This window comes from Thalassophryne amazonica, chromosome 11 (genome assembly GCF_902500255.1).
Source record: "Thalassophryne amazonica chromosome 11, fThaAma1.1, whole genome shotgun sequence".
Classification (NCBI taxonomy): domain Eukaryota; kingdom Metazoa; phylum Chordata; class Actinopteri; order Batrachoidiformes; family Batrachoididae; genus Thalassophryne; species Thalassophryne amazonica.
Window position 1 is genome coordinate 71,138,480 of NC_047113.1, and position 26,178 is coordinate 71,164,657.

The 26,178-nt window shown below is 40.3% G+C and overlaps 1 protein-coding gene across 1 annotated transcript in view; it reads left to right on the forward strand.

Annotated features, from left to right (window-relative positions):
• Positions 1 to 26,178, forward strand: part of si:dkey-237h12.3 (teneurin-3) — a 515,809-nt gene that overhangs the window by 474,997 nt on the left and 14,634 nt on the right. Inside the window, 4 exon segments of the mRNA XM_034182118.1 lie at positions 15,126 to 16,009; positions 17,749 to 17,924; positions 18,333 to 18,568; positions 20,576 to 20,872. Of these exon segments, the coding sequence (XP_034038009.1) occupies positions 15,126 to 16,009; positions 17,749 to 17,924; positions 18,333 to 18,568; positions 20,576 to 20,872 (1,593 nt within the window).

The following is a 26,178-nucleotide window of genomic DNA, read 5'->3' on the forward strand; positions in this document are numbered from 1 at the left end:
CACACAAAAAGTCTCAAATATTTTGAAACACATCTTGCAAACCTTCAAGCTTTGTTTTTTTTTTGTGGAACTCCTCCGCACGTCTGTCTTAATGTGCTGAAAATGTGCTGATGTCCACGTCATTTCACAATTCCTGTGCGACGACATACCGGATCAAGACAGCGTCCAGTTTAGAAATGAAAGGCACATTCCACTATTATGGGAGTTTTTGAAATGGAAAGAGGAGCAGAGTTCCGCGCGTCGCGGTGGAGCCGCATGGCGCAAAGCAACGCCGTGATGAAGCCTTCCAGGACATGTTGGGGCATGTCCAGCTCATGAATAATCACAATCGGATAATCACACGACTGAAAAGCAACCGGAATCCATCTGAAATCCACCTGAAAGCCGTCCTGTGAGACCAACACCGAGGTGGTTTTGTCCCGCGTAATGAACGGCTCCGTGGTGCGTCCCTCCGCTTTTCTTTCCATGAAAAAAACTCCTGTAACAGTGGAATGTGCCGAAAAAGTGCTGATGTCCACGTTCTCCTGCCTTTTTGTGAAAGTCAGACGACGGTCCCGGATCACAAATCCTTCATGGGAAATGATCTGGTTGTTTCAGCGGGGTCCTGAGCACTGTCGATCGGCGCTGGGAGCGCACCGCGCTCTCAGCCAGTTGTGGGCCGTCCTTTAACAGCGGCACAGTAGAACGACTAACCCTCCTAATCTGCATGATCCCCATAAAATCGTCCCTGAAAGCCATATTAATTTTCCGAACGGTGTCCACCTGGAGGTCTCTCACAGTTTCTGGAAAAAAATTGATGCAGCAAAGCTCCAAATCGTTCAGACATTTATTCGCAATAAAAATCCGATGAGAGGGTGGACCACTGCTCACACAAAGCCTGCTCTCAGGTGAATGACACAACCGACAGGCGTGAAAAAACTCACGCATGCGCACGAAGGTTCAAGCTTGGCTGATGCAATCACACGTGATTCAAATCCATATGGTTTTTGAAAAAAATAAAAAGGTCTAATACTTTTCTCACAGACCTCGTACATCAATTCGTTTGTGTCAAGTTTTCGCAGGTAACCTACAACAGTGTTTTCACCGAACAGGAGCCTTTTTGGATTTCCGAACATTCTCTCAATGAACATATGTGTCCAGTGACTTTGTTTTACACAGTCGTACATGTGAGATAATAAACTGATCAGTGAAGTTTTATATCACACTGAACAAACTAACTAACTGCAACACTGAAAATATGACAAAAGAAAATTTGTAGGAAGTGTATCGATGTCATAACTGGGACAATTGCTTTCATATTAGTCATTTTTTCCTGTGGCGTTGACAGAGGTGTCATGTAACGAAGTACAAATACTTCGTTACTGTACTTAAGTACACTTTTAGTTATCTATAATTTACTCCATTACTTATTTTTCTGCCTACTTCTACTTATTACATTTTCACACAAGTATCTGTACTTTCTATTCCTTACATTTTTAAAACAAACAGCCTCGTTACTCTTGGCTTCAGCGCCGGTGGATGTGCGCTGACGCCTCAGCGCACATCCACCGGAAGCTCGAGGTGCCAGCGCACATCCACCGACGCGGCTTTACCGAGGTGCCAGCGCGTATTTATCTGACCATGGGTCCGAAGAAGGCACTGACGGCGGAGGAGGGAGACGATATCAAGAAGTCCCTGGACTTTTTGTCTGAGGAAATCTCTGTTGTTAAAATGCAGCAGAAATCCATTATGGAGCTGGTGGAAGAAGTGAAGGCTCTCCGGATCCAGAATGCCGAGAAAGACCAGCGTCTGGTGCACCTGGAGAACCGTGTTGCAGAGTTGGAACAGTACACAAGGATGAACGACGTTATTATTACAGGAATTCATATTAAACCTCGATCCTACGCACGGGCGGTGTCAGAAGACAGCGGAGGGGAGGCCAGTGAGCAGGAGGCCAGCTCAGTGGAACAACAGGTGGCTGACTTCCTGCAATCTAAAGGTATTCAAATGGACTGTAATAACATTGAAGCGTGCCACCCCCTGCCCAGGAGAGAGGATGGAGACAAGCGAGCAGTTATAATGAGGTTTGTCAACAGAAAACATAAAATGGCATTGTTAAAACAGGGACAGAAACTCAAAGGAACAAACGTATTCATCAATGAACATCTGACCAAAAGAAACGCAGACATTGCCAGGAAAGCTCGTCTCTTAAAAAAGCAGGGAAAAATTCAACAGACATGGACATCCAACTGCAAAACATTCATCAAACTGAACGGAACACCAGAACAAGCAAAGGTTATGGTAATCAGGAACATCAAGGAACTGGACAAATACGACCAATAAGGTATGAGGACACAAACACATCACAACACCATGACACAGACCAGAGGAACCTATTCATCTACTACATCATCTACATCTGGAGACAAGAAGGATATAACTCACAGGATTGCTGATCATGGAAAACTAGAACTGAGAACATTTAAATACACAGACCACAATGTACTGGACTTGGAGCACGATATAGACCCGGACAATAATTTCTTCTCAAATATTAATGACAGTTGTTGCTATTATACAGATGAACAGTTTAATCGGATCATTAAAACGGATAACAAATTATCAATAATCCATTTCAACAGCAGAAGTCTGTATGCAAACTTTAACAACATTAAAGAATATTTAAGTCAATTAAAAAAAAAAATTAACATAATTGCTATATTAGAAACATGGATCAATGAAGATAAAGGAATGGATTTTGAATCAGTCGAAGCAGTGGTTTGCAGATTGAAGCAATGCTTCAACCTATTGTTTCGTTTATTCTTTCTTTCTTTCGCTTAATTTTCCCCCGCTAAAACCCTAAAGAGCATACTTCTGTGAGTATTATTTACCTTTTCTATGTTAAACCGACCTGTTATGGTCTTCTGAAACAGTTGATAGATGTATTTTATAACTTAAAAATGGGAGCGACGCTAACACGTTAGCATATCTATGGCATTTTCAATGTTAAAAGTTAGCATGAAGCGGTTCCAGCTGTCTTCACGTTCGGGTGCATTTGTTTTCAAATTGTAATATTTCTTAAATTTATTTTTGTTTATATATTAATAATCTAATGATAATTATTATATACAATTTCAGAGAAAGAGACAAAAAGAACCTGAATAGAAACACAACAGAAAATAAAATATAAAAGCAACTAACAATGAACATACATACATACATACAGAAATAAATAAGTGTTTCCTGTGAACACCTAGTGACTCTTACACCTCCATTTCATCCCTGTTTTATTTAAGTTTAATGACAGTTTGTTTCGGTCAAACCATATTTTCAGTTTGTTAATTTCTTCAGTGATTTCCTGCAGAACTATCTGCCAAACTAGAAAACTGCTGCATCCTAGTAAGAGCAGAATACTACTGGAATGAATCTGAATAAGGAAAGTTTTTTTTTTTTTCTCACTAAATGGATGCTGCACTCACTGCAGTTTATTGTCTGGAATAGTCCCAGATTGCATTTCAGAGCTTCTAGAATTGAAACATTTTCGTGCAGGTGGTGTTGGGGGGTAATTTTGGGTTTTGGGTCTTGGGCCACATGTAGAACGAATCAGTTTTTAAATTAAGCTTTCAATTCATATAGTGGCATCTACCTTTTTTTTTTTTTTTTTTTTTTTAAGGTTACTTTATACTTTTATACTTTAAGTAGGTTTTGGAGCACATACTTTTTCACTTTTACTTGAGTAAAGAGGTCAAGTTGATACTTCAGCTTTTACCAGAGTGTTTTTAAACTGCAGTATCTATACTTCTACTTAAGTAACAAATGTGTGTACTTTTGACACCACTGGGCGTTGATCTGCATTGATCTTGATTTTATGAATCGTTTCAAAAGGTTTCATAAGCCTGTTTTTGAGGCCATTTTGCCTTGGGCTTTAATTGAACTGGTATCCCACAGGGCCTCTGGCACTCTAGTTATAATTTATTGTTTTAATTAAGATATGTGTTTTTGTTGTTGGGGTTGTTGTTCTCGCCGCATTGCATTATGGGAACTATAGGGTGGTGGTCATTCCATCACAGAATCTCAAAGCAACCCCTCCAGATGGCTGAAGATACAAATTCGTTATGGTTTATACATAAAGCAGGATAGTCTGTAGTTTTGCACCACACATTCTCTTTTTGACCTTCAAAATGTCCTTGATCTGGGACATTGGCATTTATAATTTTGAGGATAAAGTGTAGTATCTTCTTGATGCGACTCCTCCAATATTGCAAGGGATCCAAAATTGATTTGGGTGCCAAAAGAAGGGCGGGGTTTGGGGGGGGGGGTGGCTTTGCATCTGAGCTCTTGTTTTGACCTCAAAATAGTTGCTTACATCTCGGGAATTACTCGAGATATCAACACTAAAATCAAAGCTAAAAATATTGCAGAAATTTTCATCATGGCACTCATTTTGGTGGCCATTTTGGGTTCACGTTTCTCTCCACTCAAATTAGCAGCAGGGACACTGGGGCCCCCCTGGGCCTGAAAAGATCAAGAAAAATGGAGATAAATGCCCCATCTTACATTGTTTTATAAATACCCCTGGGCTGCAAAAAATTCAGCATTGTTTTTTTTTTCCTCCTTAAGCGATGTTCTACTTTTTCCCTGTCTATCTTTTCAAGTAGTCATGGTAACGAGGATAACCCCTCCTCCACCCCATGATCCAGATTCACAGAAAAATGTAACAGGTTCTTTCTTCTCCCTGTATCACTCCAACCCAAGTTTCACAAAAAAGTGTCCAGAAGTATAATTCCAGTTATATTCAGAGGTGAGTGGATCTATTAACCAAAAAGCTCTACCGAGACTTAAGAAGATCTACATTTGTTAAAACAATAGATCTGCTGTATGTCTTTCAGTCTGTTAAAAAGTAGATCTTTGTTAGGACTCGTACTGCTTCAATGTATTCCTCTTGGATTCACCAAAAGAATAATGATAGTTTAGTTCATATTTTTATGAAGAAAATAGACCCATGTGGATCATTATTGTGCTCACAAGATCACAATTACTGCAATTAATTTTGTTTTGACAGTTCCTAAAAATGTGGATAAAAATTTAAATGCCAGGTTACATCGATTTGTGCCCCTATGGGCCTAGTTTTAATAGCCAACCGATCCAATAAGAACCCTTGGATGGGCAGCAATTTGAAGTTTTAACTTGAGTTCCATTGTTTCCACTTATTGTTGAAATTAATGATGGAAACTCAAAATTCTGGCTCCATTACTTTCTGGCCCTGTGGGCCTAGTTCGCAATGTAGAAAATTCATACAGATCCAAAAAGAAACTGAGGAGCAGCCATTTGAACTAAAACTTGATGTATGGATGAGCACAGTGAGTCAGTTATACCATAGAGCTAAAAATCGGTGGGATCCAGAATGGACTCTTGAGAGGCACCAACCAATTTTACCAGTTGGGGCATTATTATTTATGAACTACCTACCCCCGGGGAAGAATAGAACCTGTTTACAGTATCAAATTAGAATTTACGATCATAATTTAAAAGAAAGTAACGCATAGCATAAAGGCATCAACAAGTCATCGATCTCTGTACTGTAATGCTGACAGAATCAAGATTTAAGCTTTCCTTAAGTTTATTATTACTCCAAGACCTTACGTAATCTGGATTTTTAAAATAAGAGGCAACTAGGAGTTGGGACATGATCTAGGCAAGATTCCTTTCAGAGTTTATTACCTCCGCCAAGGAGGTTATGTTTTCGGTTGCGTTTGTTTGTTTGTCTGTCTGTCCGTTTGTCAGCAGGATAACTCAAAAAGTTTTGAACGGATTTTGATGACATTTTGTGGAGTGGTTGGAAATGACAAGAGGAACAAGTGAATAAATTTTAGTGGTGATCCGGATCATGATCCGGATCCAGGAATTTTTTAAAGGATTCTTCACCATTGCGGGATAGGGGGAATTTTGACATTCTAGTTTCTAACTCCACAAAAACAAGGCAGAAAGGCTTGAAAAAAATTAGGGTGTAACATAGTCAAATGTTCTATCAAACAACAAAGTTTGGTGATGATCAGATCCGGATTCCGGATCCGGTGATCCAGAATATGCAAAAATATAGGGAAAATAGAAAATGTCAGTGTGAGGTGACAAATGAAGCTAGAGATGCACAACTAACACCAAATTGTAGCTGAATCTGTACTGATTCAGTAAGGTGTCATCAGATTTGATGTAGCTTCAAATGTTATGGAGCTAGATCCAGAAGAAAACTGCCATTACTGAAAAATCGTTTTTATACAATAACTTTTGAACTAATAAAGACATAAAAGTGATTCCAAGTTCTAGTGGTATGTTTTCATGGTCAAGGATGTCAAATATAAAGGAAAGAAAAGTGTATGTATCATAGTTTTGGTTGTAACACTGAATTGTTAAATAGATCACTGTGTCAAGGAGGGAATCTCTTTAGGGTCAGTGATCCTATGGCCTTGTTTAGAGAAGTGTTTCATAAATATTAAAAAATTCATATATTTGCAGTTTAGTTGAATAATAAATTGAATTTTGTCTCTTATTTGTTTTTGTCTATAAGCACATGCAATATCAATATCAGTGCTCAGATGACAGTAGCTTCTGGGAAAGGTACAAGTTGCAATAAACTGTGATGCCAAACGCTAAGGATACATGCTATCCAGTCACAGCAGTTGAAACTTTTTTTACTACTGTGCAAACATCATTGTTAGACTTTTTTAGGTTCAACGATTCCACGGCGTGTAGATGTTATGGTGTCAGTGACCCCATGGCCTTGGCCGAGGTTTGCACTCTCTGAGTGCTTCTAGTTTTGAAGTATTCCAATATATACTGACAGTGGAGATGGATTTATAGTGTATGTAACAATAACAACCTGAAGGATGTTCTCAATTTTATGTAGCTCGTACACTTTGAGGATTTTATTCAGTAATCACAAATACTTTTACATTTGAAATTAAACCTTTTTTTTTTTTTTTTTTGCAAACAAGCAGCATTGCATATATTCATGAGGAGCAGACCCGAAATTCACGCACGGTCGCAACAGCAGAATGAGCTGAAGGTCCTGGAACTGACATCACAGAAGACTCGGAGAGAAACAATAAAGGGGGGGCGAATGAAAGAGAAATTTTTTTTCCCTTTTCTTTTTGGTCTCAAGCTCCACAATTTCTGTGAAACAACAGAAGGAAATGTGGAGGAGGAGGAGGATGTGATTTTTAGGCAGGAAGTGGAGACATGAAGGGTTTCTTGAAGAGATGAGTTCTCAGGTCACGGCAGATGATGTGGAGGAATGAATAATTACTCAGTTTGGAGGCTTGTTTTGATGTGGCTGGAGGTAAATTAGTGTTTTCTGTTCCACTTGAGAAAAAAAAATTGAGGATACTTGCACCACACATGATAATGAAGCTGCACTCTGCAGAGTTCACCACATGTAAAACCTTTTCTTCAGCAGCGCCTGGCAACGGCACGCGTTGTCCAACAACATTAGCTTCTAGCTATGAGAAAAGGCAGTATTACAGATGAAGTGGATTTTAGTCAGCCCTGATTTGATTGGACAGTTTGAAAATGGGACATGGTTAACATGGAGAAAAAGTGGATACCACACAGTTTGGGTGGTGATGACAGTTTTCGGGAAATGACTGGAAACAAACTACCATTTATACCACATCCCATTGGGGCAATTCCTCGTTGGTGAGGAAGATGGTCCCTTGATTGATTCCTAGATGGAATCTACATCCAGGATCGATCTTTAGATGACTGTGTGTGGGTTTGCTTAATGTGGGAATGTTGTTGTATGCCAACAAACACATGGCCCTTGACAGATCCTTGGCATGTTCTGACTGCTGGGAAATCCCAAACGATTGGGGTCTGAGCCGTCATCCGCCTTCACAGCTGTTGGGTTACAAGCCATCACCTCCTATGCCTGATCTGATGTTGAGGACTTCTTGTTTAAGCCCTATTAGCTGTCTCGTGTTCAGGGTTCCTGCTGGGCCTTCATGGTTACCATAGCAGCCACTGGGCACACAAGGTCCCCACCGTATTTTACCCCTAGGCAGTTCCCTACTTCATCCATTATTCAGATGTCACAATGCAGATGAGGGGTTGGATTTTGACACCTTTATACCAGATATTACATTGAAGAGGCATATTTGATTCATAAACTCACTAACCACAGTCAGTGTTAGTATATGTGGTCACATGTTAACCATGAATGATGTCAACCACGAGGAGCTGAAACAGTTTTTACACCAACCATGCAGTGCTATAGCATCACTATATACAAATTAACTGGTCATACCTTTTCCCATTTAGGGAGCTGTTAAAAAACTTGAACAGATGTTCCTTCTGCTCGATGTGGAGTAAGGAGGGTGAGGGAGGAGTGGCCAAGAAGGCAAACTTTGTTTTGATACTGATGCTGTGATAGAATTGATTCGGCAGCAGCAAAAAAAGAAAATAAAAATTAAAGTATTGGTGATGACAGTCAAAATCTGACTTATAAAGACTACCGGAATTTCCATTGTATAAGTCGCAACTGTTAAAAATACCTCTTGAAGAGGAGAAACCCATATATAAGTTGCACAGGTGTATAAGATGGACCTTTTTCAGTATTATGAGCTCTTTAATTTGTAATTTCTGTGCATTGTTGTAGTGTACTTTTTATTATTGGCAGTAATTCTTTTATTGTAAGAGTTTTTGTTTATTGTTTTGATTCCTCAGAAAGTCCTGTATAAATAGTCATTCTAATTATTATTATTATTATTATTATTAATAATAATGAATGTGGAATTTTTCACTATATAAGTCACACTGAAGTATAAATCGCAAAACCTCCCAAACTAGTCAAAACTCTGCAGATTATACTCCAGAAAATACAGGAGTTTTCCTCCAAGACAAGCTGCATGTGGAGCTGAATTCCTTTTGCTATCATCTCATCACCTGCTAATGATCTCAGTGATATACTTTATTTTTTGTGGTTTAAGAAAAATGATATGGCAACCCTTCTGCCTAAGATGGTGATCTGAATAAAATGGTTCACACAGATGAGGCGGGAAGAAACCTTTGCAATAATTGTGGCATTTTCAAGTGGGGAAGTGGGCTTTATGTCAAAGGTCTACAATCTGTGATTGATATTGTAAGGACGGGAGGAAGCAATTTGTCGTTCTGTGAGGTTGGCCTGAAAGAGGGAAGACCATGACAGAAAAAGAAAACAGCATTAGGCTTCCCACTTTTTGCTAATTAGCAGTCATTTCCTATGAGCCAATACGTCATGATATTTGGCTCGACCGTATGATCCCGAGGCAGCCAAATTAGACAATTGGCCCACTGCAGTTTAACTAGCAGCAGTGTTAAAGACGGTGTGTTTTATTATTAATTGCCTTGTGGAAAAGCACAACTTGGGAGCATTTGACAGTTTTAATGACACAGTTATGTCTTTGAAGGCTATTTGTGCTGTTAGAAATAAGCCTTTTAAACACTGAAACGTTTCTGACAGACGGATGTAATGGTTGCAGTGGGTTACTACGTTGAATTATAATGTGCAGTATTTATTTGCAGAGTTTATAAAGCTCTTGGTTTTATGTGGAATATGTAGAACTGTGTTTTGATTTAATTGGATACACTTAATTGATCACCCAATAGGAAGCTTCTGTCAGTGCCCTCTGATTGCAGCACCAGTTAGTATATCACAAGTGGAGCAGAAACGTGTGAAGTAAATGCTCAAGGTTAATACAGCAGTTCCACTAAAGCCACAAAGTGGATCAACTCCACTCTGTGATTTAGTTTATAGTCTGTCAAGTGTTGGTTTAAAATTCAATGTCACATGATCATTTTTGTGTAATAGCACCGGGTAAAATGGTAGAGGTGGGCATGTAATTAGCAAATTATCTTACCATACTGGTGCCTTAAATTTTACCTTAACTATAAATTGTTTGGGCGTTCCATTAAAGGTGCCCCAGTATTTTCTATGTTAATATTTAGTGGATTAGCAATGTCCTCTGCAGAGAAGACGCAAAACTCCCTCTGTGCTCTGAGCTTTACTGCTGCATTTACGTTCCCGGTCTGGTTGTCCATGTACATTGAGTACATGTGAGCCCCGCCCTGCAAGGTTATGTCTATAGAGACACCAGCAGTCACAACTGACCTGGGAGCTGAATTTCTGTGAAGATGGCATGCAAACAGCAGTGATTTTTCCAAGAAGCTGAAAATGTCTCTGACCAAGAATGTGGTTGGACTACAATCCCCTTCCTGTGGTTTTTTTCCCCATATAGGGAGCTGTTAAAAAGCTTGAACAGGTGTTCCTTCTGCTCAATGTGGAGGAAGGAGGGTTAGGGAGGAGTGGCCAAGGAGGCAAACTTTGTTTTGATACTGATACTGTGAGAGAATTTATTCGGCAGTGGCAAAAAAAGAAAATAAAAATTTTAAATATAATCGGTCACAGAACGTCACTTCCAGTTTGCTTCCGCATCAGTTAGTGTCCGTTTCATCCACCTGCAGCACCCCTAGAAGCGAAGGTCACATGATGTGATCTAAAACAGCATGTGGGAAGAATTGATTCGGCAGCAGCAAAAAAGAAAATAAAAGTAAAATAACTGTTCACGGAACGTCACTTCCGGTTTGCTTCCACATCAGCTACTGTCTGCTTCCTCCACCTAAAGCATTTACTGAACATAAAGTCTGAAGGACCAAAATGAGATGGTGACGACTGTCCAGGCATGTGAGAGACAAATAAAGAAAAATGCCTGAAAAGGTGTGGGGGTCTGGGGGACGGAGCCCCCCCCCCCCCCCAGAAACTGAAGGGTTTTAGCCATGCTCATGCTCCCCAGAACCATTTTACTGAAAAAAGTCTACAGGACCTAAATGACATGGTCATTAATGTTGGCGACATGAAACATATTTTCCTGAATAACTTTAATAAACCCACTTGTATGTACATTGAAAGCTACAATAGTTTATCATTAACAAATTGTGTTAGTTTATTTAAAATACCTTCATCTCTAGACGTTCATCAACCCAAGCAATTTTGAACTATGTGTATCACATATAATCGACATGATATATTTACATCAGCCTACTTCGATGTTGGTCCAAGGCTTTGGTTTAGTTGTATTATACGAGATGTAGTTTGAAATAATTCTGCAAAGTCTGTTCTTTTTGGAAATGCATGTAGGTGTGGAAATCACTAGAAAACTATTAACGCCGTGTGTTTTGGGACATGGTTTAAATCAGCTAATATATGAAGTGAAGTGAAGAGCCTTTTTGTCATCGTACACACAAATAAACAACAAAACTTGTCCTCTGCATTTAACCCACCCTAATTACAGTTAGACACAATCCAACCACTAGGAGCAGTGGGCAGCCACAGTCCGGTGCCCGGGGACCAACTCCTGATGGAGACACTCTAAAACCTTAAATAAGCATGTTTTTTATTGTGGCAGGAAAAAGGAGCGTCCGGAGGAAACCCACACAGACACGGGGAGAACATGCAAACTCCACACAGAGAGGGTGGGAAGTAATTCCACAACCTTCTTGCTGTGAGGCATCAGTGCTAACTACTGTACTAAGCGACTGTGCTGCCGTATATATAAAATCGATTAGCAGAGGTTTGCACTGGTCATTAAATCTGGATAACATTGTGTATTTTGATTTCATAGTCTCAATTTCATTGCTTTATAATAATGATGCAAATTTGACGAACATGAATGTGGAATTGGTGAATCGATGCAGCAAATTACAATTCTCAGTTACCCGGTGAGTGATTTTAATGCTGTACTAAAGTGAATAGAAGAGAGAAATGAATTTAAATAGCAGCATGATTTGCAGTGAGCATAGCCGTATTCTAATATCTGGACAGGTTTCAGTTCATAAAAAAACAGATACAAAATCTCTATTACGATTCTTTGCTGGTATCTGTGACCAGTTATCCTTCAAAGTGATGCATCACCGGTAGCGCGAGTTGAAAAATGTAGGCAGAAGATTGCAGGAATCAAAACAACGTGAAGATAAGCAGTAATCTCACAACCTAAAAGATTGTGTCACTGCAAATTTGTTCCACTTTCCTCCTCACCTGTTCCACTGAGAGTTTGTCATTTGGGATAGCAGATTAGAATAGTGGATACACACACACTGTCCTGTGATGCGAAGGTATAAAAAAGTGTGAATCAACATCAGTAACCTTGTCCTGTTTGTATCCCACACTGAATGAACCGCTGCAGTCTGTCTGTCTGGACCTTGATCTCAAAAAATGCTCAGTGGATTTCTGCCATATTTGGTATCATATTTTGCACACAACCCTAACCTCACAGCTGCTATGTCAAAATTTGGATAGATAGCACATTGTTAATTTTATGGACAACAAATAATGAATTTATCATTTCTTTGGCCAACATCAAACCAACCGCTTGATGTACGAGGTCTGTTAGAAAAGTATCGGACCGTTTTATTTTTTTCAAAAACTATACGGATTTGAATCACGTGCGATTACATCAGACAAGCTTTAACCCTCGTGGGCATGCGAGAGTTTTTTCACGCCTGTCGGTTACATCATTCGCATGTGGCCTGGCTTTGAGTGAGGAGTGGTCCACCCCTCCCGTCGGAATCTCTTTGTCTGAGAACTTCCTGAGAGACTGACGCTTTGCTTGATCAAAATTTTTTCAAAAACTGTGAGGCACATCGAAGTGGACATCATTCGAGAAATTCAGCTGGTTTTCTGTGAAAATTTTAACGGCTGATGAGAGATTATGGACTGTTGCTGTCGCTTTAAGGACTGCCCACGGAGCGGGACGTCGCGATGCGCCCTGAGCCGCTACTGTCTGCCTGTTTCGAGCTGAAAACTTCCAAATTTAAGCCTCTGTTGACCCAGGACGTCGTGAGAGAACAGAGAACTTTCAGAAGAGGTCGGGATCAGCAGTTTATCTGGACATTCCACTGTTAAAGGAGATTTTGTAATGAAAGAAAGTGCGGACAGGTCCGCGCGTCGGGACGCAGCCGCGCCGCGCGCCGCCACAGGAAAAACACCTCCGTTGGAAGCCTTAAGAACAAGTTGGAACATGTCTAGCTGTTAAACAATTTCTCAGATACACACTCAACTGAAAGCCATCAAAAGCCGCCTGGTTTTTGCAAATGGTTATCAACACGGAGGTGTTTTTCCTGTGCCGCCGCACCGCACCGGCTGCGTCCCGACGCGCGCACCCGTCCGCACATCTTTCATTTCCAGCTGCCTGTCTCTAACAGTTTCTGAAAAAATTCTGATGGAGCAAAGCCCAAATCATTCCGCCATTTCCCTGACAATAAAAATCCGACGAGGGGGGTGGACCAGTGCTCACTCAAAGCCTGCCCACAGGCGAATGACACAACTGACAGGCGTGAAAAAACTCACGCATGCACACGAAGGTTCAAGCTTGCCTGACGTAAAAACATATGAATCCAATCCATATATTTTTTGCATAAAATAAAAAGGTCCGTTACTTTTCTAACAGACCTCGTATACTGTAATGGCTTGGTAAAACAGTTGTATGTTCATTCCTTCTTATGAGTATCTGTAAAATTATGTTTATGATAGATTTAACATCTCGTCATAATCGTTTAGGTGAGCTGTGCTGTGGTGCGCTGCACTGACGCAGTGACTCTCGATGGCTTTTAATAGTTTGCACAATGTTCATGTGAAGTTCACATAATTAATGTGTGCCAGAGATTTTGAACATTTCAAAATTTTCTTTGCGCACTTGCATGAAGCCACACACAGTTTACAACAGTTTACAATAAGTTTACTCTCTGGCACGGCAGATTGTGTACCAGTGGTACCATCAAATTTGGGCAAGTGTCAAGGCACTTTTAGCACCTGATTCACCAAGATCCAAGATAAATAAGTGCTAAATTGGGCAATCCAAACTTTTGCATGTTGGGGTGGAGGCAGTTTTGCAAGTGATTTAGAAGGAGTAATTGGGTAATTGGTAGCACGTAGTAATGTGACGTAGAGAGCAGCATGTAAATGAGGATTTTGCACATGTTAATAGCCATAAGGGCGAAATGAAATTTAACCAACCGCTTGCAGCTATGTGCCATCTAGCTTGTTACGCATGAACTCTTGACACATAACCGAACATGTTCATGCGTTGGGGAAAAAAAAAAAAGACATTTACTGTTCTAAACATGGCAGTTATGCAAACTGGTTCATAATTATGCTTCATTCTATCGGTAGAACGTGCACCAGCACACAGACAGCTGTGCACACAGAGAGCTGTGCATTGTCCTACATAGACTCAGATATATGTGTCTGTGTATGTCAGGGAACAATGCATGACACACCAATGATGGTAATGATCATGAGTTACACCAAAATGTACTTTGTGCTTAGCGCAGAATAGCGCAAAACTATGGTCCACCTATTATGCACGCAGAGATTTTTGAGAAACAAACAAGCACAAAGGAAACCATTAACTCTACAATTTTGCCGACCTTTACAGTGAATGATTTTATTCTTTGTACAAGGAGGCTGAGGCCTCTGTGCTGCAGGAACAGTGCAATAAGTTAATGTCAGAGTTTCAGACAAGACACAATCCTCGGTGCAGTCTGTTAGGAAATCAACATGCAGTTTTTTGCAAATGCTATGATGTTTGCACACAAACCTTCCACAAATCTGGCCCTTATTCTTGGACAAAATAACATAATTTACTCAGATTTTACTGGTGTATTTAGTTTGAATCAAACAAAATCTTGTTTCCCTGCAAAAGCCAGATAATAGGCTATTAAAAACCTTGCATTCAAAGCTACAGGAAAAAAAAGGCTGTTATTAAAAGGAGGACAACATCGTAGCCTCATAGCCTACATCATTTACTGTATATAGAACTGCATAAGAGGAGCACAGAACAAAGCTATGCTGCAAATATTTTAAGGTGATGTGTTTCTATTATAGCATTGTTACAGAACATCATTTTTTACAAGGTTGCTGAGTCTTGCAGAAACTTGCGATTGTCTACAAAACCAAATGCCAAACTTTTGCTGAAATAGGATTATGTTTGAATTGCAATAATATTCAATGAACCAGCACCGTGGCTATAAAAAGGAATGTGTAGTTTAATAAGTTACGTATATGAGCATTATATGTTGATCTTGGATAATAAATTGAAACTTTTGCTGTACTGCTGCAGGTGATTCTGGAGTGGCCCACAGACCTTGCAGTGAGCCCGATGGACAACTCTTTGTATGTTCTGGACAATAATATCGTGCTGCGCATCACAGAGAACGGTCAAGTGAGTATTGCAGCTGGCCGGCCTATTCATTGCCCGTTGGCTGGAATAGAGCATGGATTGGCTGGCGGTCAAAGAGCGCAGTTGACTCCTCTTGAATCTGCTGTTGCCATCGCCATATCCTACCATGGGTCCATCTACATAGCAGAGACAGATGAGAGGAAGCTAAGCAGGATCCGGAAGGTTTCTGTGGATGGGGAGATAATGCATTTGGCTGGATCCCTTTCCGACTGTGACTGCAAGAATGATGCCAACTGTGACTGCTACCAGACAGGAGATGGCTATGCCAAAGACGCGAGGCTCAATGCTCCATCTTCTTTGGTGGCGGCTCCCGATGGTACACTCTACGTGGCAGACCTGGGCAACATTCGCATCCGGGCAATCTCTGTAAATGGGCCTACTTTGACTTCCAGTGCCAGTATATATGAGGTGGCATCTCCTGATGCCCAAGAGCTATATGTTTTTGACAACAATGGCACGCACCAGTACACCGCAAGCCTGCTCACTGGTGACTTAAAATACACTTTCAGCTACAGCACAGAGAACGATATCACAGCTGTTACCGACAGCAGTGGCAACACTCTGCGAATCCGTAGAGACCCAAACCGCATGCCTGTGCGTATTGTCGCCCCTGACAACCAGGTGATATGGCTCACCATGGGAACCAACGGCGGACTGAAAACTCTTACAGCTCAGGGACAGGAGCTGGTGCTTCTTACTTACCATGGCAACAATGGTCTCCTGGCTACTAAGACATCGGAGATTGGCTGGACAACTTTCTATGAGTAAGTTTCTTAAAAAAACTGACAAAAAATATCCAGTGTGAATCTTAACATCACATGTCAGAGTGAGTCGGATTCAGGTTGCAATTTATTTCCGGGTCTGCACCTGCAAAACAAGTGAGCGAATACACTGAATACAAGGGACGTTACATTTAGGAATTAAAAAAATATATTTTGGTTGATCTCCACAGACGAAGAGGCTTCATGAGTTGAAGTATTGATTAAACAAATGCTTATTTTGACCTCATCATCTTAACATCTCAACATTAGCTTACCTGTCTAATTGATTGGCTTACATCCATTTAGTTGTTTATTAATGACCACCCATTCTCTTTACCTGCTTACTCCAATTAAGGGTGACATGGCATGAGGCAGGGTACACCCTGGACAAGACACCAGTCTGTCACAGGGCGACATAGATAGAAAAACAAACACATTCACACCCACACGCACACCTACGGACAATTTAAAGTTTCCAGTCCACCTAACCTGCATGTTTTTGGATGTGGGATGTGGAAGCTGGATCACCCAGCGGGAACTCACACAAACAAACACTGGGAGAACATCCAACTCCACACAGAAAGGCCACAGGTGGGAATCGATCCCATAACCTTCTCGCTGTGAGGCAGCAGCGGTAACCACTAAGCCACCGTGCTACCCTGGTTTATTAATGTGAATACACAAAAACAATTTCTACAAAAAAAATAAATAAATAAAAATAACCTCAACCAGAAACTTTGGGGTGAGAATAACAAATTTGGGTTTTCTTCTTTTAAAGCTGGGGCATTTTAGGCCTTTATGAGGGCATGTGGTCTTACGGCTGACCCAGTAGGCATTTTCCCTATTCCCAAACTTCAACTTAGAGCCATGAGGTACAAAGTCAGAAATCCTTACCATGTGCAAAAAGAAGCCTGAGTGCCTTCTTTCTAGCTCTCAAAGCACAACTTTACTCTATAAATGGCTACTGTACTTACCTGCTAACTGCTTTAGGGTGCAGATTTAATTGAAACCTAATTATGCAAATTGCCTTAGATCTGTCAAATAACCTAGTTAGACTTTTGTTAACTCTAATATCCATAAAGGACATCACTTTGGAAGAAATCTATAGAGCTTGAACAAATGCTGTGGTTGGCAGTGGAGGAGCAACAACAGAGTTGTTTAGCAATGCATGTTGATGTACTGAATTACAAACTAAATGTTGAACAAAACGAAGAGCTAAGATAGCAATCTCATTCATTCTAATGAGCCACGGGACACAGCGAACTCTGTCAGAACCTTTTTTTTTTGTGGTGCTGTACTTTCTGTGTGATCACATTTTCCTCCCTTGTGCAATTCACTGTCATGTCACATTATGTAAGGAGTGATATCCTTTCTACAACTAAACACATTCAGTTGAGAGATTGTAATGACACATCAGTCATCCAAATAATTGAATTCATTCCAAGTCGATGTGTTTCGCACAAAACTGATTGCTGATGAGATGTGTCGTTCACCCATTTAAAATATTTGGACAGCGCTTTGGTTTGATAAAGACGCCCCTTCACACACGCTCTGGAAGTTTAATTTCCAAAATTAATTTGATTTAATTTAACATCATTAAAAAAAGGAAAGAAAATGTGACATTTTAATTGCGGTAGATGTCCTTACGTGAGTATGAAAGAGCTGGTAATTGGATGCACTGTCACGTCGTGAGCCCTCATGCATATCAACATTTTGTTGTTTTTTTTTTTTTCGTCAAACAGCTACGACAGCGAAGGCAGGCTAATGAACGTGACGTTCCCCACCGGAATGGTGAATAACCTGTACACGGATATCTACAGCGCTTTGACGGTTGACATTGAAAGCTCCCTGACGGACGAGGAAATCAGCATCACCACAAATACGTCCAGCATTCGTGCCTTCTACACTCTGGCTCAAGGTGAGTCCACCGCCCTCATCTCGCCAATTTGGGCAGCTGTTTTGTAAGCAGTTATTTGTCAGTGTTTCACAGGTCGCCAGGGCAATGTTAAGTAAGCTTAAGTCGTGTATCATTGCGGCTCACAGGGTGTGACAGGCGAGAGTGTAAAAGATTACTCTCTCAGTGTGTGGGTTTGGAGTGTCATGGAGAAACATCAACCTTGTGTCTGAGTGGCTTCCGCTATCTGTAGAGCCAGATGGTCCAGTTCTTTCACTTCCCTGTTCTTTTGATATGAAAATTGTCTCATTGAAAATAATAAGTACTTCTCGAGTTAAGCACATGCAATAATTACCTCTTGGTAATTTCAGTAACATTTATTTTAAGTCCGCTTCTTTGTTCCGAGAACCACTTTTTTCCCCCCATCAACAGACCAGTGTAGAAGCAGCTACCAAGTGGGCTTTGATAACTCTCTGAGGATTACCTATGCCAATGGGATGGACACCCACTACCAGACAGAACCCCACATCCTGGCCGGCGCTGCCAACCCAACTGTCGCCAGACGCAACATGAGCCTGCCAGGGGAGAGTGGGCAAAACTTGGTTGAGTGGCGCTTCCGCAAAGAGCAAGCCAGAGGGAAAGTGATCGTGTTTGGACGAAAGCTGAGGGTACGTTTGAATTTCATTTCTACTTTGTACATTCAAAGTGGGTATTTTCAGGGACTTGGGTACATGGAACGTCTTAAATTTGCCCGACTGATGCTTAAAACTTTGTAATAATATTTCTTTACTTCTTTTCCATCTTCCTTTCCGTGTGATTTTACACTTCACATAAACATGTAGTGACTGGCAGAAACTGTTATCAATATTCTAGTCCAGTTCTCTTTTTCCCGTCTTTTAATCTGACACTCAGATTTATGATTTGCTGTAGTTTATTAACTTGGGTGGTTACGTTGCCTCAGTAATTTTCTTCTCCACTAAATTCAGGAGGTTGTGATTTAAGTACACCTGAACATTTGCCAGAGTGTCTCTCGGTTTAATGAGCCTCGTAAAGGAGGTGTTAATCTCAGTGACAACTGTAGAGAAAATTTCAGCGAATAAGGTTTTAAGAGCTATCAAGACAAGGAACACTTGAACACAACTGATTAGAAAACAATACATTTTACGCAATGCTATCGTGTGATGATCTGTGCATGTGGATTGTGTCCATTATTTCAGTTGTGTGTCATTATTAAATTGTTGATGGTAATCCTGAAGAAGACCAAGATGTCTAGTCATAGTTATTTGTCCATTTACGTCATTATCCCTAGAGGGCACCATTCAGAAGTAAATGTGTCATTATTTTATTTTAAGGCTGACTTGGTGGTAACTGTAGCTTAGGCTACAGAATGGGTTGCCAAAAACAAAAAAAGATGGTTAGTTCAAACCCTGAATTCATTTCATTTTTTTTTTTCAGATTTAGAGCCAGAATATTTCAACATGCAGTGTTCTTGAAAAATATGTACCAAGTATTCTCAAGGTTGAGTTTCTTCTGAAGATTTTGATATGCAATACATGGGCATTATATTGAAAACAAGTACCTTAAAAGGAGAAGGACTGAAAGTATGGAAAAATTGAGAAAATACCGGCAGAACTTAGAGGGTTAAGTTCACTGAGGCACAGAATATAGTTCAGTGGTTCCTGGTCCTTGGGAACCCCATAACCAGCACGTTTTATATTTGTTTTATATATAGGGTTATCCTACTCTACTCACAGCTGATTGCCATAGTCAAGTGACTGTTAGCTCTTGAAATAAGGACTCCTGAATGAGCTAATCAGGGAGAAAGAAAAATTTTCCAGGTTGGTGTCCCTGAGGAATGAGATTGGAAACCATTGCTTTGCCTCAATAGCCATCACAGCTGTGGTGTCACAGTTAGAACTCTTAACTCCCGATAAGTCCAAGGGTTCAGAGCTCAGCCTGTTCATTGTCATTGTACATCTAGAGTTGCATCAAGACTGCCATTCTACTTCTCTTGTGTCAAATCAACATGCCGGCCCACTTTGGTGACCCTGAGTCAATGGTAATGCCATAAACAAGTTTTTAGTTTAGCTCAGTAGCCAGTTGATGCTGAACAGAAATGTCTGATTCCTAAATAATTTTTAGTTACAGTTTAGTAACTGGCAGTCTGTTGGTTAAACAAAATAAAATATTGTGGTGTTACTAAGTGATGTTAACGGTAGCATTTTTTAACTGGCTAAAGATGTCTACTTTCTAAAATAGCCAAAACTGCAATCTACGAGCATCATGAAGTGGATGACGAATGTCTAGCTGGTAGCTAAAGTCATGGCTGGCCATCTCTTTGCTGCCTAAGCTCTCACATAAATGAACTTTCTGTATTGCCTCATAATGTGCAACTCAAAGGCAAAAGATTCCTTAATTCCACTTTCTAGATTTTCTCTTAATCTTTGTTAAACCATATTGAGTGTGACATCCAACCACATGATGTTAGAAGTGACCAACCTGTATTTGAGTTTCATTATGTTTTTAATAGTTAACATTATCTTTCTCTGTGACACCAGAGACACTCATCCTAGCAAATAAATATTACAGAACAATTTTTTTTTTTTTTTTTTCCCCAGCGTGGTGTCCCCTAATACTAGTATTTGTACCCCAGTCTAACCAAACCTTTCCCACAGGTGAACGGACGGAATATTCTGTCTGTCGATTATGACCGCACACTGAAGACTGAGAAGATTTATGATGACCACCGCAAGTTCCTCTTGAAGATAATATACGACACAGCAGGTCATCCAGTACTTTGGGTGCCAAGCAGTAAGCTGCTGCCAGTTAACGTGAGCCGCAGTAGCACGGGACAGATCAGCGCCCTGCAGAGAGGTCCAACCATTGAGAGACTGGAATACGATGGTCAAGGCCGCCTGGTATCCAGGGTCTTTGCTGATGGGAAGATTTGGAGTTACACGTACTTGGAGCAGGTTAGAAAATAACATGGGAATTGAAAGCAATGTAAAACTGGTCTATAAGCTTTGATGATATCACAACAGGGTGACTCAAGACACTGACATAATTGAATTGAGTTCATCCAATCCAATCACCTCCCTACCTAGCTGACCTAATTAAACCTTACGTACCGGCCTGCGCTTTGCATTCTCAGGGTGCAGGACTACTTTGTGTCCCTAGGGTGAATAAGAAGTCTGCGGGTCTGTGCCCCTGTTCTGTGGTATGATCTCCCTGCGTCAAAAAAAAACAGTTCGATTCTGTGAAGGCTTTCAAGTCCAGACTTAAGACCCACTTATTTTTCCTTTCGTATGGCTAGCGTACTGGCATAATATAGTTCTATGCTTTTTAGTCTTTTAATTCATTTTATTAGGAAACGGAGCATGCCGCGGCCCCAACTTTACCTAAATTCTGGGTCTTTTAGTGAAGCTTAGGGCTAGTGGCAGGCGATCACCTTAGTATTTCCTGTTTTTCTTGTTGTTAAATAATGCTAACAAATTATACTGTATTTCTTGTCTTTCTGATGCCTGATTCTGTTTTTTTTTTTCTGTCTGTTTAAGGTGCAGCTCCATCCAGAGATGGGTGTGGTATTTGTGCTGGAGACCCTCTTGTCCTGTGCACCAACAGCATTTCCTGTATATTTGTTTTGTGAATTGTTCTGTAATTTCCAGTTGTGCTCAAAAGTTTACATACCCTGGCAGCATTTTAGCTTTTTTGGCCATTTTTCAGAGAATATGAATGACAACACAAAAACGTTTTTTCACTCATGGTTAGTGGTTGGGTGAAACCATTTATTGTCAAACAACTGTTTCCTCTTTTTTAAATCAAAATGACAAGAGAACTACCCAAATGACCCTGATCCAAAGTTTACATACCCCTGTTCTTAATACTGTATATTGGCCCCTTTAACTCACTCGATGCCATTGACTCTAAAACGCGTCTTTTCCGATAGTAACGCCCCGCACCAAAGACGCGTCATCGAGCCAATTTATTTTCTTCTCTTTTCTTTTCTTGTGATATGTTTGTTGTTGACATGGACATAGAACTCTATGGGTCTTGAAAAAACACTCAAATGCTGAAGAAATCCTGGCACTGGGATGTTCTGAACTTTGAAAATGGCTGGCACTCAATGAGTTAATATCAACGATGGCTTGGAGTCTTTTGTGGTAGTTTTGGACGAGGCTCTCTGATGGTAAAGCTGCCACTGAATATGTTTTGGACTTTATTTACATCAATGACAAAGAAATACAAACAGTATGGCACTTTATGGTAAATCTGCATGTACAACCCCTGGCAAAAATTATGGAATCACCGGCCTCAGAGGATGTTCATTCAGTTGTTTAATTTTGTAGAAAAAAGCAGATCACAGACATGACACAAAACTAAAGTAATTTCAAATGGCAACTTTCTGGCTTTAAGAAACACTATAAGAAATCAAGAAAAAAAGATTGTGGCAGTCAGTAACGGTTACTTTTTTAGACCAAGCAGAGGAAAAAAATATGGAATCACTCAATTCTGAGGAAATAATTACCCTGTAAATTTTCATCCCCCAAATTAACACCTGCATCAAATCAGATCTGCTCATTGACATTGACCCTATGCCATGACATTGACTCTATGTGTCTTTTTGCAAGGAATGTTTTTGCAGTTTTTGCTCTATGGCAAGATGCATTATCATCTTGAAAAATGATTTCATCATCCCCAAACATCCTTTCAATTGTCCAAAATATCAACATAAACTTGTGCATTTATTGATGATGTAATGACAGCCATCTCCCCAGTGCCTTTACCTGACATGCAGCCCCATATCATCAATGACTGTGGAAATTTACATGTTCTCTTCAGGCAGTCATCTTTATAAATCTCAGTGGAAAGGCACCAAACAAAAGTTCCAGCATCATCACCTTGCTCAATGCAGATTCAAGATTCATCACTGAATATGACTTTCATCCAGTCATCCACAGTCCACAATTGCTTTTCCTTAGCCCATTGTAACCTTGTTTTTTTTCTGTTTAGGTGTTAATGATGCCTTTTGTTTAGCTTTTCTGTATGTAAATCCCATTTCCTTTAGGCGGTTTCTTACAGTTCGGTCACAGACGTTGACTCCAGTTTCCTCCCATTCGTTCCTCATTTGTTTTGTTGTACATTTTTCGATTTTTGAGACATATTGCTTTAAGTTTTCTGTCTTGACGCTTTGATGTCTTCCTTGGTTTACCAGTATGTTTGCCTTTAACAACCTTCCCATGTTGTTTGTATTTGGTCCAGAGTTTAGACACAGCTGACTGTGAACAGCCAACATCTTTTGCAACATTGCATGATGATTTACTCTCTTTTAAGAGTTTGATAATCCTCTCCTTTGTTTCAATTCACATCTCTCGTGTTGGAGCCATGATTCATGTCAGTCCACTTGGTGCAACAGCTCTCCAAGGTGTGTTCACTCCTTTTTAGATGCAGACTCACGAGCAGATCTGATATGATGCAGGTGTTAGTTTTGGGGATGAAAATTTACAGGGTGATTCCATAATTTTTTCCTCAGAATTGAGTGATTCCATATTTTTTTCCTCTGCTTGGTCTAAAAAAGTAACCGTTACTGACTGCCACAATCTTTTTTTCTTGATTTCTTATAGTGTTTCTTAAAGCCAGAAAGTTGCCATTTGAAATGACTTTAGTTTTGTGTCATGTCTGTGATCTGCTTTTTTTCTACAAAATTAAACAACTGCATGAACATCCTCCGAGGCCGGTGATTCCATAATTTTTGCCAGGGGTTGTAGTAGACAGTTCTCAAAAACTGAGTGACTGTGCAAGAAGGAGAAGAGTGAGGAAAGCCACCAAGACACCCAGACAACCCAGGAGAAGTTATGGGCTTATGTGGCTGTGATTGGAGAAATTGTGCACAGTGCAAGCTTTGCATTTTGCATCACTACTCTTAGCTTCATAGTGGAGTAGAGCAGAGAAGGATTTTCTTTCACCAAAACAGATCAAATCCAGGCTTGCATCTCAGATGTACCTACTGGCAATTTGTAGCTAAACTTTCAGGTCTTCTTTTTAAGAAAATCCTCCTCTATACCACTTCATCATGAAGATGGATAACTGGTGATACAAAATTACCATCAGAGAGCCTCATCCACAACGATCACAAAAGACTCCAAGCTGTCATTGATGTTAAAGGGGGCAATACACAGTAGTGTTCAGAATAACAGTAGTGCTATGTGACTAAAAAGATTAATCCAGGTTTTGAGTATATTTCTTATTGTTACATGGGAAACAAGGTACCAGTAGATTCAGTAGATTCTCACAAATCCAACAAGACCAAGCATTCATGATATGCACACTCTTAAGGCTATGAAATTGGGCTATTAGTAAAAGTAGAAAAGGGGGTATTCACAATAATAGTAGTGTGGCATTCAGTCAGTGAGTTCGTCAATTTTGTGGAACAAACAGGTGTGAATCAGGTGTCCCCTATTTAAGGATGAAGCCAGCACCTGTTGAACATGCTTTTCTCTTTGAAAGCCTGAGGAAAATGGGACGTTCAAGACATTGTTCAGAAGAACAGCGTAGTTTGATTAAAAAGTTGATTGGAGAGGGGAAAATTTAAAATTATAGGCTGTTCATCTACAGTGATCTCCAATGCTTTAAAATGGACAAAAAAAAAAACAGAGACGCATGGAAGAAAACGGAAAACAACCATCAAAATGGATAGAAGAATAACCAGAATGGCAAAGGATCACCCATTGATCAGCTCCAGGATGATCAAAGACAGTCTGGAGTTACCTGTAAGCGCTGTGACAGTTAGAAGACGCCTGTGTGAAGCTAATTTATTTGCAAGAATCACCCGCAAAGTCCCTCTGTTTAATAAAAGACATGCAGAAGAGGTTACAATTTGCCAAAGAACACATCAACTGGCCTAAAGAGAAATGGAGGAATATTTTGTGGACTGATGAGAGTAAAATTGTTCTTTTTGGGTCTAAGGGCTGCAGACAGTTTGTGAGATGACCCCCAAACTCTGAATTCAAGCCATAGTTCACAGTGAAGACAGTGAAGCATGGCGGTGCAAGTATCATGATATGGGCATGTTTCTCCTACTATGGTGTTGGGCCTATATATTGCATACCAGGTATCATGGATCAGTTTGGATATGTCAGAATACTTGAAGAGGTCATGTTGCCTTATGCTAAAGAGGACATTCCCTTGAAATGGGTGTTTCAACAAGACAATGACAAGACAAAATTTAAGCATTGCTTAAATTTTCATTGTTACACAGATGATACCCAGCTTTATCTATCCATGAAGCCAGAGGACACACACCAATTAGTTAAACTGCAGGAATGTCTTTCAGACATAAAGACATGGATGACCTCTAATTTCCTGCTTTTAAATTCAGATAAAACTGAAGTTATTGTACTTGGCCCCACAAATCTTAGAAACATGGTGTCTAACCAGATCCTTACTCTGGATGGCATTACCCTGACCTCCAGTAATACTGTGAGAAATATTGGAGTCATTTTTGATCAGGATGTGTCCTTCAATGCGCATATTTAGCAAATATGTAGGACTGCTTTTTTGCATTTGCCCAATATCTCTAAAATTAGAAAGGTCTTGTCTCAGAGTGATGCTGAAAAGCTAATTCATGCATTTATTTCTTCTAGGCTGGACTATTGTAATTCTTTATTATCAGGTGGTCCTAAAAGTTCCCTGAAAAGCCTTCAGTTAATTCAAAATGCTGCGGCTAGAGTACTGACGGGGACTAGAAGGAGGGAGCATATTTCACCCATATTGGCTTCTCTTCATTGGCTCCCTGTTAATTCCAGAATAGAATTTAAAATTCTTCTTCTTACTTATAAGGTTTTGAATAATCAGGTCCCATCTTATCTTAGGGACCTTATAGTACCATATCACCCCAATAGAGCGCTTCGCTCTCAGACTGCAGGCTTACTTGTAGTTCCTAGGGTTTGTAAGAATAGAATGGGAGGCAGAGCCTTCAGCTTTCAGGCTCCTCTCCTGTGGAACCAGCTCCCAGTTTGGATTAGGGAGATAGACACCCTCTCTACTTTTAAGATTAAGCTTAAAACTTTTCTTTTTGCTAAAGCTTATAGTTAGGGCTGGATCAAGTGACCCTGAACCATCTCTTAGTTATGCTGCTATAGACTTAGACTGCTGGGGGGTTCCCATGATGCACTGTTTCTTTCTCTTTTTGCTCTGTATGCACCACTCTGCATTTAATCATTAGTGATTGATCTCTGCTCCCCTCCACAGCATGTCTTTTTCCTGGTTCTCTCCCTCAGCC